A 13,580-nucleotide genomic window follows, 5' to 3' on the forward strand; every position below is an offset into this window, starting at 1 on the left:
TGCGAAACCTTTTCGGGACCCTGGTCGTTTATTTTTATTTTTAATTGGGAGCTCTAGGTATAGGGAGAGGGTTTATTGGAGGCAAATAAAGAAAAAATTGCAAGGCCGATTCAACGGTTTGGGACTGTATTGAAATTCCAATATTTTGGAAGGCACGGCCTTCCTTCTTAAGGGTCTTACAGAGAATGACTCTAAAGGTTACGTTTATATCTGTAACGTTTTTTTCTTTATTCGTTATTTAGTTATAGCTGATTAGATCCTCTACAGTGAGAGGATCCGGTTCCGGGGGGATCCTATATGAAATGGACGGGGATGCTTGTCGGAAATTTTGAAAAGAACCCCTGAAAGAGACCAATCTGGGTGTGGCTCAAGCTTTTCTTGACCCCTAAAAGATACCAAAAAACTAAGAATAGAATTTATATTTGTATATCTTTTCGTGTGTAACCCTAAACGAGACCATTTTGGCAAAAAATATTGGCATTTTTTCCGGAACACCCTAAGTGAGACCAAAAATCCGAAATTTACACCCCTAAGCGAAACGACGAGCATCCCCAACACTTCATGATATGCGAGTCCCTCCCCCCCCCCCCCCCGGGATCCGGTACTTCTATTTTGTCACGGTGGTCCTTGCAAATTCACGTTAGTTATTGGAGGCAGACCGCTGATTATAAAGGCGGGGCGCTTAACTTCACGTTCATATACCCACATAAGAGGGAAGCCTAAAGGCCTGGCCAATTAGCAAACGTTGTTACGGAAACATTGTTCCTTGTCATGTTTCCTTGGTGGCTAAATTAGAGGGAAGCAAGCAAAATGTTTTGCTTCCCGTGTGGCTAACTAGGAAACAAACTGTCACGCATGCGCATAAACTAGTCAACATTGTTTGGGCAACATGTGTTCTGGAAGCAAAATTTGTGTTTAGCGCGGCTAAACTGGGAAACATTTGCGTTCGGAACAATGTCTCCTAGTTTAGCCAGGCCTTAATTGTAAAAGACCACTACGGTAGTTCAGAAGGAAGTTGTACCATGATATATTAGGGGAGCTTATTATGGCAGGAGCGTTAAGGGTCACATTAAGTTCACGTAAAAGTAACAGAAGGAGTATTCTTGATACTTTCTAACTGGACAAGCAAAGGCATTGAGACTTTTTAATTACAACTTCGTGTTCGGACCAAAATTCAAGGGCTTTCAAAGAACTGGACAGTCTTCATTAGCCTCCCACGCGAACGCCGTTTATGCTTGTAGCACAAAAGGCGTTCGTCTCTCGCGTAAGGACTTTAAAAGATTTCTCAAGCCTGCATAAACATCGACGGTCTTCGTTTCCGATCATCTACGAGCCTGGTCGACCGTATCCGACGATGACCGAGCGTCATTTTCTGAAGTCGAGAGACCAAAACGAAAGAAATAATAGCGCTCGCGTTAAGGGACGTGGAAGGTCAAAAAATAGTTTACGAGTAACCATGGTGGCAGAATTGTCTACTAGTAAACAAAACACAAGTGACATCCATGAATTAATTAAGATGACATTTTATTCGACTACTGTTTTTAACAGCCAAGATTTAGAGCTTGTTGAAGGCCGCAACATCTACACTCTGGACCTAGAAAGGAGAACAAAGAAAAAAAGTAACTAAAATGTTATTATTATTTACCTCCAAAACAAAAATCACAGCAGCGCACTAGAAACCCTAGCGGTAGCAACTTTTTCACTTTTCGCGTTTCGCTGCCTTGTCAGCGTAGATGACTGAGCAGAATTTTAGCAGCGATAACAGCTCCATCACTTGATGAGTTTTTGCGCGATTTCTGCTTATGATATTTTTGATTTCTGGGTTTTGTTTGTTTGTTTTCTACTTTCCATACCCGCTGTTGTCTTTGTCTTTAAAGTAAATGTTTGCGGAAGGTGTTTAAGTGGTTTATTTTTGGTGAAAGCCTTGTTTTGCCAAACTTGAGACTTTTTAATTACAACTTCGTGTTCGGACCAAAATTCACACAATTACAAAAATTGGAAAATTGTGACACCTACAATCTTTGACAAAACCTTGGCGCAGTTGCTGTTTTTCTTACTTGAAACATGAAAAAGTTAAGTAATTTCCCCTTTACAATGTTGTGTTACATGCAAAAAATAATGCCTTAAATTGCTGCTTACTTTTGCTCACAAACTGAAAGCACTGCACGAGGAGTTTGGGCGCATTGCGCTATCCATTGTATTTAACACTGAAACAGGGGAATGGGGGTGGGTGTGCCAACGAGTTTTGTCAATGATTGTAGTCTGATAAAAACTACAGAAAACTGAACTCTTATAACCAGGACACGTTTTACTTACAAAATCTTCAAATTCCGTGATTTTTTCTTCCAGGAAATCCGTACCAACTTTATCATCCTCTACCACACAGGAGATTTGAAGTTTTTGCACACCGTATGCCACGGGAATAAACTTGCCTATTAAAAAAAATGAAATATTAACACTAATTCCAAGCTACCCGTTATTCTTCGGCTACACTTTTGAAGAATTGCGTGACTTGCGTGACCAAAGCTTGTGTCACGAAGTTTGCTATGTGTTGGGGGGGCGGGGGGGCGGGGGGGTAGTGAGGCCAACCTAACAAAAAACAATAACAATAAAATATGGACGAAAATTTTTATCGTGTGCCTCAATCTTGTCAACCTCCCATTAGTGCTGGCCAATTCAGTCGTAAACATCCACAATGACACAAAAATTAAGTGTGACGGGCCCCCCCACTACATGATTGAAAGTATTTTCCTCTGGAAGATAGGTAGACTGTCTCTAGCTCTCTATTTTTCAAAGCAAAAAAAGCCCATTTTGCGCTGGCGTCCAGTTCTCTAGCCATTCTTTCCCCGCGCTCATCGATTGAAAAAATAGAGGGCCGTGATGAGTCTAGAAGATAGATAGTCTGTATTCAGCAGACTCTTGGATCATCTGGCAGAGATTACTACCTTGCTATGTACTTACTTGCTTTCCATTCAAGTCCATCACACTGAATGGATCGAACGGCGTTTTCCATTTCTTTTAAATCTACAAGATATCGGAAGACAAAACAGAACTGTCAATCAAACAAAGAAAATGAAACTGACAGTTAGGAGTAATACGCCATTTCCGAGTTGCTTTTAGCCTCTGCTTCAAGACGAGTCCTCATGTAAAAGCTTTTATATGAAAGCAATTTGAATTTGGATGAAAATGAATGACACTCACAGAAAATTAAAGGTAACCCTCTCATATACTCTTTGCAGATGGCGGAAAATGGTACAACTTACACATATCTATAGTACAGGGTTCGTACCCTTTTTCACAAACAATTTTCCAGTACTTTTCCAGGACTCAGATTGCTCTTACCAGGACTCCAAAATTCACATAAACCCCTTCACTCCCAAGATCTCAATATTATTTCTCCTTACAGTCTGTACATTTCTTATAATGTTAGTTTTGAGAATTCAGTTGTTACTTGAGTTTAACAACTTTCCAGAACTTTTCAGTACCGGTAGTCTTTTTCCAGGACTTTTCAGTCCTGGAAAGTGTCACAATAAAATTCCACGACTTTCCAGGTTTCCAGAACCCGTACGAACCCTGAGTAGGGATACTGTATTTCTTTTTTTAACCTTTCAGTTGAATAAACCCTCAAATAATTAGGTAAATCAACCGTTCAGTACCTTATTGTTACTTATTTTCGCGGAAACTTAATTTCGCAAAAATGAAACAGGCATATTTTGCGGGACTTAATTTTCGCAATTTGGCCAAAAATACGTAATTAACATAAAAAATACAATGTTCTGTCAAACTGCTGTAATTAAATGTAGCGTATTTTGTAAGTGATGTAATAGCATATTGTAGTCTATTGAAAGTAATGTAAATCTACGTAAGTACTGCTCTGTAAGTTTTGTTGTGTATTATTAATAAAGTTTTAAAAAAAAATACAATAGAAAACGTTTGAAATAAATTTTCGCGGGTCGATTTCACGATTTTTGGAAAATTGCAAAAATTAAGTCCCGTTAAAATTAGTAACAATAAGGTAGGTCTGTTCAGGATATTTGGATCGAAGGACCCATTTAATAACTAAAAGACAGTTTTTTCAACTGTTTTCTATACACCAACACATAAAATCTCTACCCTTTCATATACCTCCAGCTAATAAAGGCACCCCTTTTGGGTGGAGTGTCCCCGTATAGTCTACTCAAGAGGGTATAAAAGTTAATAAATGCCATGGGCACTATACTAAAATTATAATATAAACTGTATTTATCAATACATTACCTGTCTCATCGTCCCACTATGCAGTGATTTGCCAAGAAAAAAATAAAGAAAGAATGGAACATTATTGCAAACACAGGAATTAAAATGTATTGGCAATACAGAGCCAGTAGTAAAGTAAGGTCTGCATCACGCTTAAGTGTGGCCACAATTCCACCCACAATACAAGACATTTTATCCAGTTGGTGTTTTCAGAACTTATTTACAATACGAAAAAAGAAAGACACACTCACTTGTGTTGAATAAAATTAATAACTTCAGAACGCTATAGAAACATGCACACAAAAGCATTTAAAAAATAAATGCCAATTCCCTGTAGTTACCATAAATAAATTTTAAAGGTGGCTTTTTAGTTCAGAAAATACAGAAACCTGCCTTACCGGTTTTATATCCAGAACGATGTTTGACTTCGCTATTAGTACTGGTTCTGCATTAAAGAAAGACAATGTATATGGTACTGTAAGTAAGTTGCAGGCAGAAAATTGACTGATGAAAATTAGCTGCAAGATGTCAGAAACTTAATTTTGAGAGCATTCACAATCTGGGCAAGTGGCTTTTAGAATGCACTCATAGAGGTAAGTCTTCACCCACAAAAGGGCTCGAGGTAAGCGATTGGACAAACTGAAGACAGCCCTTGAATGGTACCTACAAGGCAGTCAATGAAAAGGGAGGCCCATGCAGATATGGTGGGAGGCAGGGTCCCATAATGGTTAGTGCGCCGGACTCCGGATCCAGCGTTCGGGTTCAAGCCTGGCAGGGGCCACTGTGTTGTGTTCTTGGGCAAGACACTTTACTCTAGTGCCTCTCTCCACCGAGGTGTATAAATGAATACCGACAACACAATGCTGGGGGGGGGGGGGGGAGGGGGTATACATTGGGATGGACTAGCATCCCATTCAGGGGGGAAGTAGAAATATTCCAAGCCGCTTAATGCTACAGAAACCAGGATAAGCTCTGGCAAGTATAAGCCACTTGGCTCAAGCCTTCCCTTTAATGCAGACATGGAGGCAAACTTGTATGGCCAAGTGGAAGGACAAGAATGTGACATACGCTGCTGCTGAGAATACAGCCCAGAACAGGATCAGGTGGAGAGCAATGGTTACAAGCTTATGTTGCTAAAAGCTGTGATAGAAAAGCCCTCCAAAAGCTGACATGGCTTTATAGAAAGTGACAGTACCTTCCTATCTACAGCGGGAACGGATGTCATAGCTCAGTACTGTGAAGTCAACAGTCAAACAGTCCCTCAAACTAAATAATTATACAATTTATCATAAGGTAAAATTTATCTGATTTATCTGATTTTAGAAATTATTTCCAAGATCGCACAATTATTACAGCATGATAGTTTTACTCACTTTTTGCTTTCTTAGCTGCATATGCTGCCAACCTGGCTTTCTTGGCTTCATTCTCCTAGAAACATACAGTGTGAGACATGGGTCTAGTGGTGTAAAGCTCATGGACAGATTATTACATTTTACATGACGGGTCAGATTAGAGATGAGGGGTTTAAAACTATTAATTAGAGAGCAGGGATTTGGTAAACAAGAACCATTTCTGTCCTAAAGACCAGGATCCTTTTGGTCAACATCAAGAATAGCAATCTCAGTGGCCAACTCTTTTTTTGGAATAACATGTGCACAACACTCATTTTCCATTTCTGGATTTAAAGGGGCTACGTCAAAGGGATTTAGCAGATGTTTGGTCTAAACTGCTCTGAAATTAGTGGTAGCCAACTTAACTCATGGAAATCACTATCTTTAAATATCTTAAGGAAGATATAAACATAATTTGCTGTGAGGAATCAAACCACGGCTAATAATATTGAGTTTTGGAAGACACACAGAAACCATTTGAAAAATTAAGCCTTAAATTTTCAAATCGCAATTCATTTCCATCAGAGCCATCCGCAGCCAAAGATGCTTGTTAACAGTTTTAATGCTTTAATATAGCAATTGTTAATGAAAATGGACCATAATTTTTAGGTTTTTTAGGACATAAATATAAATTTTGGCTGTTCAGAAATTTGGTAAAATCACGACAAAGCCAAAGCAAGTCTGTGGATATTGGAACCAGTCAGCAGTTATTCCTGGCACTGAGCAAAAAAATCATGGCCTCTGTGGCAGGTACTGGTAATAATAAAAAAAAAAACAATTACAAATGTTGCCAATTCTTCTTTCCTTGAATTACAAAACAAAAATTCTTTGTTTGATTGCTATTCATTTCTCTGAATTACAGTGTTAATCAAAACTATAACAAAATCCTTGGACCTGGTTGGTTATCAGCAGCCCGATTTGAGCAGTAATAGGACAGTGAACGCGTCATTGCTTGTAAGTGGACAGTGTAATAATTTTATAGGACAGTACGCCATGCCTGTGTAATTGAACAGTACATGTCATTTTGCACGCGCTGTTGCTGTGCATTTTGTTCAGTTCAGTTGTGTGATTACAGACCGAATTGGACACCACTCAGTCCTGTTACCATATGATTATTAATCGGTCTTTAGAGTTGTAGCTCTGAGAATTGTATGCAATTTCAAAAATATCTAGTAAACTTCTTAATCCTATTGTATTTATTTAAAATGAAACTAGCTGGTTCCCCTATGTGTTCCTTTTGCAATCTTGTTGAGGAACCCCTGGAGCATCTATTTTGCTACTGTAGATTTCTGGATGTCTGTTGTTTTCTTCTAAATCATATTATTATTATTGGAAAGCAAATAATATATCAAAGTCGTCTAAAAAAAATGTAAATCTTTACTTATTCACTTAAAAAATCAGCTAGAAGCTATAGAACAGATAGAATGAAACATAGTGACTAGAAACAACAGACAAAACAAACATAGCAAAAAGTGGCACCCTCTCATAAGCATTTGTTTTTTTGGAAATATAGATGAAGAACATTGATCTCGGAAAAGCTTGAAAGTACACTTCTCTTCCCTTTGTTTTTTTTAACGTTTTTTTTTTTCGGTCTGTTTTTGTTTTTGTATCCATGTAAGAGTAGCATAAGTGTAAGTATGTAAACTAGTATGTAGATATATACAGAACTTAAAAAAGTGAAGTAAATGTGTGGAATTGTAAGTTAGTGTACGTGGTAGAAACTGTAAGAGTATGTAATTGAACTCAATTACATTGTCTACTTGTTTTGATATTGAAGACAGAAAATTAAATTTTGATCTCTTAATTTAAGGCTTATTCTTACTTCTTCTTCTTCTTCCTCATCATCAGAACCAAACAAGTCAAAGTCGTCATCATCTTTCTCAGCTTTTGTCTCTTTCTTCTGTGGTTAAAATGTATGATGTGACAACAAAATTACATTAATTTTTATAAGTTCCATAAATCCTGGTTATAAGCAGGGGTACTAAGAACCCCTAGGGTATAAGAGGGGGTTAGAACCCCTGGGTTATAAGCAGGGGGACTTAAAACCCCTGGGTTATAAAAGAGGGGCTAAGCTATGTTTTAAAACTTGCCTAAATACACGGTATTTTTTGTTGGAGGACAGAAACGCCTACATGTATAATCAGTTGGGGGGGGGGGGGGGGGAGGGGGAGGAGAGAGAGACTCATCACCAGGATTTTTACAGGTATTAAGTTATTCTAGAAAGCTGTGTTAAACAGAATTTTTTTTAACTATACCACTGCAACACCTAGAATTAATAGTCTTTGGCAGGAAATTGTGCAAGTGATAGCCGGCTAATAAAATAATGGACAATTTCTGTTAAAAAACATTGTGTCAAAGACCTTTTTACAAACTTTGCTTAACAATTGTTGTCAATGTTTGCATTTCGCTGAAAAAATCTTGCAGTAAAAAGAAAAATGCCCCAAATGTGCAGTATTAAAGGAGTGGCTCATGGTGTTAGAAAGACCAGTATATACATGAAAATGATCTGAAAATTCAAGATCTGTATGCTAGTTATGTAGCTGGCAATTGTACTTCTACAATCTGTGATTACTTCTAATAACAATAATGCTTTATTTTGTAAACTTACTGCTGAAGACTGAGCAGTTGGCTGTGCTTTATTGCCTAAAAAAAGATTTAAAAATGTCCGTTTTTGTCTTGAAAACCCTCTTACAACCAAAAATGTTCTCATAAGCCAGGGTCCTGAGCTCCCTTCTGCAACCTACTTTACAAAATCCTGTTTACATTCTCAGTGTAACTTTGTAATAAATGCTCACATAAGGTTTTTCTGTGGTTTGTTAAAGCTCTCATAAGCAACCCCTCCTGGGAGGTTGATCGCAATCAGTCAGCACTGCATTAAAAATATACTCTACTTCTACTTAAATGTGAGACAAAGATAGAATGATTTCGATGTCTCTTACAAGGCAAACGAACTGTATACTGTTGAATGAAGAAACTGAACACTGCATTTGCAATCTCTTGTTCTTTTTTAAGATGGTGTAAATTGTCTAAATTATACGCTTAAGTTATCTTGGTTACCTTTTTCAAGTTGATCAACTCGTAAGGTGAGCTTTTGAAGAGCGGCCCTCAATTCTTCAGTAACTGCAGAACATTGTGATTTTATTAAAAACATAGCTGGTTAAAAAATTCTTTTTATATTATATAAATAAAAATGATGTTTGAGTGGGATCACTACGTTACCAAAGTGAGTTAGAATAATAATAATAACTTTATTTAACGAGGGTAAAAACACTTTACAGTTAAAAACTGAGAAACTAGTGGCCCTCATTATATTAAACAATTAAAATGACTAAAAACAAAGAACTAAAATAGAGTTAAACTTAAGAAATAGAGAAATGGTCGAGACCTACGTACATGATTCCTTAAGGTAATTTACATAATTATTTTTAAAAAACTTAACATTCTGACAAGATCTAATGTTAATAGGGAGCTTATTCCACTCTTTCACTGCCGTGACTGCAAAAGTCTTTCTTCCCTCAGTTTCACGCGAGTATTTCGGGCATCTCAGGGTTATGCTTCCATGCCTGGACTGTCTCGTAGAAATATCACTAACCCTTGCCAGTGTATTGGACAAATACTCGGGGCATTGGCCATTAAGGCATTTAAACACTAAGCATAACTTGATTACATTAATGTCGTCATAAAAAGGTAGCCATTTCAATTTCTTAAAAAGCTTACATGTATGATTAGTTGATGTATGATTAGTTGAAGTTACATGTATGATTAGTTGATACAAATGTACTAGTGTACAGGACCCTGTTGTTCAAAGGATGGATAATGCCAAACAGCAGATAAATCACTATCCAGAAGATAGCACAGTTTGTTTTGCCAACACATACCACTGAATAGTCATTTATCCGATGGAAAGTACGCATATCTATTATGATTCTTACAAATATGAGAGGCAGTGAGGCCTGCAAGGCATGCAAGTCAAGGCAGCAAGGCGAGGAAGCAAGGCATATGAGGCAGAAATCCCTACTCCCAATAAAGAGGCTAAAAATGTGGTGACAATCTTGTTCCAGAGCACAGACACTCACAATCGACAGAAAGTAGCACCAAAAGGGTATGTATTTGCGACAGCGACAACGTTCCCCTCACCAAATTGTCAACATGTGGGTTGGAAACGAGCAAGAAACCGAAATCAGAAACCTCCTTGGAAGGCCTGAGTCATTAGCGACCTTCAGATTGGACTACGAGTACGAGATTGAGTACGAGTACGAGTTTTCAAACCAAATTCGTGTGTCTCCTATAATCACTAATCACACCAATCTTATCTCTAACGTTTACTTATGTGTTAGTCAGCAACAGGGAAGAGTTATAGTTTGGGGGATACAATTGTGTCGAAATTCCAAAGTCGTACTCGTACTCGATCTCGTACTCGTAGTCAAATCTGAAGGTCGCTATTAGTGGAAGTTTAACTGCTAGTCATGCAGAGTTAGCAAAATATTGGTAATCCCAGCCATAATAAGCAAAACCTTCCCTTTGTACACATGTACCTTTTTTGAGCTGTCTGTTTTCTTCCTCTAATGCAGTGACGCGATTATCTCCGCCAGCTACAGTCTGCGTGGAAGAAGGAGCCTGAAAGGAAATAAATGCACAGAATACTCAGTAAAGCAATAAATTGTGTCCTGATATCATCAATTAATATAGCCAGTAAGCAAAAAAATCTGGCTAAAGTGGTCGAATGAATTGTAGGGGATGGGTGAGGAAGAGGGGAGAGGGCAGGAACCAAAGGAATTTGTTAAGTTGTTTTTGTAAGAAAACACCAATTTTTTTTAAATCTACATTTTGACCATTTTCTTATAACGTGTGGGAACGTTTGGCCTTAGTTGTCGAAAACTATTATAACTGTGTTGTCAGTTGTCAGAGGTTTGAGCATGCATAGTAGCCTGACTTAGTTATCAAATTTTGATTACTCTCAAATTGAAGGAAGCCTCAAAATGATAGTTTTCCAGTGTAGAAAAACACCAACACAGCTGTAATAAAAACCCAAACATAACCAAGGATGGTTTTCAAGATGCGTTGTCCGTGACATAGCTCCAGACCTCTCAACCTCAAAGCACTGGAAATCTGGAGATTGAGGTCAAAAAATCTGGAGATTTCAGTAAAAACCGAGAGATTGATCAACTGACAGACAAAAATAACTAAAAGAGTCCTAAAACCAGGCGCTAATCAAATGACTTGTTACTCTGTTTGTGAGATTTCTGTTTCTCATCGTGAGATTGAAGTGTAAACCGTGAGTCTCACGACAAAATCGTGAGACTTGAGAGGTCTGTAGCTCCTTTAATATGACTGCAAAGCAGCTACCAAAATCTGGTCCAATTTAAAAGAAAACAACTGACTGATGTAAACTTCAAGCCCAAACAAATGGCTGTAACAATGAGATGGTCTCATTAATAAACAAACTCATCATATTTAAAGGAAAGGTTCTGCTGTATTAACAATATTTCTATAAGTATCTGAAGTTTGATTAAATATTAATAGCAGTTCTAAGTGATTTTATTACAACTTGTCTGTTAAACTCTCAATAACAGTTATATAGACATGCAGGCTCAAACGTTACAAAGATCTGATCTGGTTTCTACATTCATTCAACCTGTACCAAAAGAAATGACTGGAGCCCCTATTAACGAGAATTTTAAAGTTGAAATCATGCGGGGTTACATTGGATACATTAGATGAAAGTTAGGGCAGGGTAAGGCACAAGCTTACCGTGCTAAGAGACTCTTGAATTTTTTTACGGGCTTTTGCTATCTCTTGAACTGGAGAAAAGCTTGAAGCCTGAGAAAGAACAGAACTAATTTTGAAATCCAGTGAAGAGCAAAATGATTACAAACTAGAGTGAGTTATGTACAGAACTGGAAGAAACTTGACATCAGAGGAAAAGTAAGGAGAGGATTACACTTTTTACAGCGAATGGATCGAGAATGAACAAATTGGTGAGAATGAACTGCAGTAACAGTTGCTTAAATCATACATTAATAAAAGGAAGTTATAATTTTCAGACTGGACCAGTGAAAAGTGAAAGAATAAAAGCGATATCATAATGTTTCAAAATTAATATGTTTTCTTTTAAGGCCTACAATATATATAATTACCAGGAGGCAAAAAATTAATACAGAATAGTTTCCACCTGGGTAGAAATGATTAAAATGCTATTTAGCATGTCTGTTCATGTATGTGTTTCTCTACTTCAAGTGCATATAATGTCGCGGTTTAATTTTTTATCTTTTTCAGTTATTCATATAAATTTAAACTTGGTGAAACATTCCACTGTACTGTACCTATGCCATGCACACACACATGAATACCATTACTGTGGAAAAACACTTAACTGTAAGGGTATTATTAAAGAAATCACCATCTACTTATACTGCCCAAAGAGAGAGAAGTACAATGTACATGTAACTCTTGGAGTCCTGCTTGCCCCACAAAATAGTCAATTATATAATAATTTAAGAGCAGTTTATGCCAAAACTGGTGCTGCTGCTGCTAATGATCCCATTTATAAACAAACGTCTTGCATGTTGCAGGTTAAATCGGTTTTCAGGTTAAATTAGTTTAATCTGTTTTAACCTGAAGATAACGATCTATTGGACTTCCTTTTAATGGATTCAAGTTATTTTATGTCATTGTAAAAGTGTTATCTTCAGGTTGAAACAGATTAATCTAGGTTGGAAATAAATTTAACCTGCAACATATATATTTACTTCAACCTTACCAAATTCAAGGCCGAGAAAACTAGTAGTAGCATCTTGAGTTATTGTATTTGACTATTACACTGTACTTTGTCTTTGCTTTCCAAATACCAGTCATTTTTTGCAAATCTTATTTGAAGCACTCGTAATACCCGATTCCCACTATAGCGCGTGCCTGCAGGGAATCACGGTAGTTTTATTCATCAAACCATGCGCGAGACTCAGCAACGCACATCGTTGCTGAGTCTCACGCATGGTTTGAATAATACAACTACCGTGATTCCCTGCAGGCACGCGCTATAGAGGGAATCGGGTATTAGTTCTCTAATCCAATCAAAGACCACTGGGAGCAATCAAGAGTACTCCAAATGTGAAATGCCAGCAATCCGACGAAAACTGCTGGTATATATAATTAGTCAAGTCTCAGAGACTGGAATCTGCCATTATTTGGTCCTTGTTTCCCAGACTAGGGGACTGGCGAATGGCATCTTTTATGTAAACCCTTGACTTTCTTAGCCTTTCAAAAGAAATCTAGACTCCAAGACAGCATATTTGCGAAGAAAAAATCAAGACAGTGAGACCTGTGAAAATTGACTGGAAGTCTGAAAGCTGCCCATTTTTCAAAGGACCATTTAATTTGCTGCCCCCTCTGACTGACACAGCAAACTGAATGTTAGCCATGATGTGCCTGGTAACCCATGATGGATCAGTAGACCCAAGTTTACAACAAATTATTTGAAGACATCTATCAATTCTTTTGAAATCAATAAAAGAAGCTGAAATAAAAATTCTTTCGCAGGTTTTGAAGTCCTCACTAAATTTTTAAGCTAACACTAGTTAAATGGATCGAAACAATAAAGAACGCTTAATTGACTGATCAATAGACTCTATTCATTTATAAATATATTGTGAACATGTACATGTACAGAAATTAAAAAAAGAATTATTTTGTAAGGCTTAAGAATCTTACCTTCTTTCCACCATGTGCCGAGACGGTTCCCGCGATAAATCTTTGATGATGGGCCTCAGCTTGTTCATATTTCGGCCTGTCAGTCCAGATGGATTCGTGAAGCATAGCTACACTCATGGTGGATTCAAAGTGAGCAATCAATTAACTCAGTTTTCAGAGAAAGCTCGGCCACTCCACTTCCGAGAAAGATGGTAAAGAGAATCAGAAATGTGCGAGTTTCGTTCTTGTACCTGGAGGGGAGATACA

General features: G+C 37.6%; 1 protein-coding gene across 2 annotated transcripts; it reads right to left on the reverse strand.

Annotated features, from left to right (window-relative positions):
* Positions 1 to 1,507: 1,507 nt before the first annotated feature.
* Positions 1,508 to 13,545, reverse strand: LOC144666150 (elongation factor 1-delta-like). 2 transcript variants are annotated; one of them, XM_078527512.1, is made up of 12 exons: positions 13,335 to 13,544; positions 11,379 to 11,447; positions 10,163 to 10,244; positions 8,685 to 8,747; positions 8,236 to 8,270; positions 7,450 to 7,527; positions 5,610 to 5,664; positions 4,635 to 4,681; positions 4,258 to 4,273; positions 2,962 to 3,024; positions 2,317 to 2,432; positions 1,508 to 1,594 (listed from the first exon to the last, which is right to left on the reverse strand). In XM_078527512.1, the coding sequence occupies exons 1-12, from the start codon at positions 13,449 to 13,451 to the stop codon at positions 1,556 to 1,558; spliced, it is 780 nt and encodes a 259-aa protein (XP_078383638.1). In that variant the 5' UTR covers positions 13,452 to 13,544; the 3' UTR covers positions 1,508 to 1,555. The 2 variants fall into 2 exon arrangements, with proteins under 2 accessions (XP_078383638.1, XP_078383639.1); XM_078527513.1 differs by lacking the exon at positions 11,379 to 11,447 and having other exon boundaries at positions 13,335 to 13,545.
* Positions 13,546 to 13,580: the final 35 nt, after the last annotated feature.

This window comes from Oculina patagonica, chromosome 9 (genome assembly GCF_052425735.1).
Source record: "Oculina patagonica isolate OP01 chromosome 9, crgOcupat, whole genome shotgun sequence".
Taxonomy (NCBI): Eukaryota; Metazoa; Cnidaria; class Anthozoa; order Scleractinia; family Oculinidae; genus Oculina; species Oculina patagonica.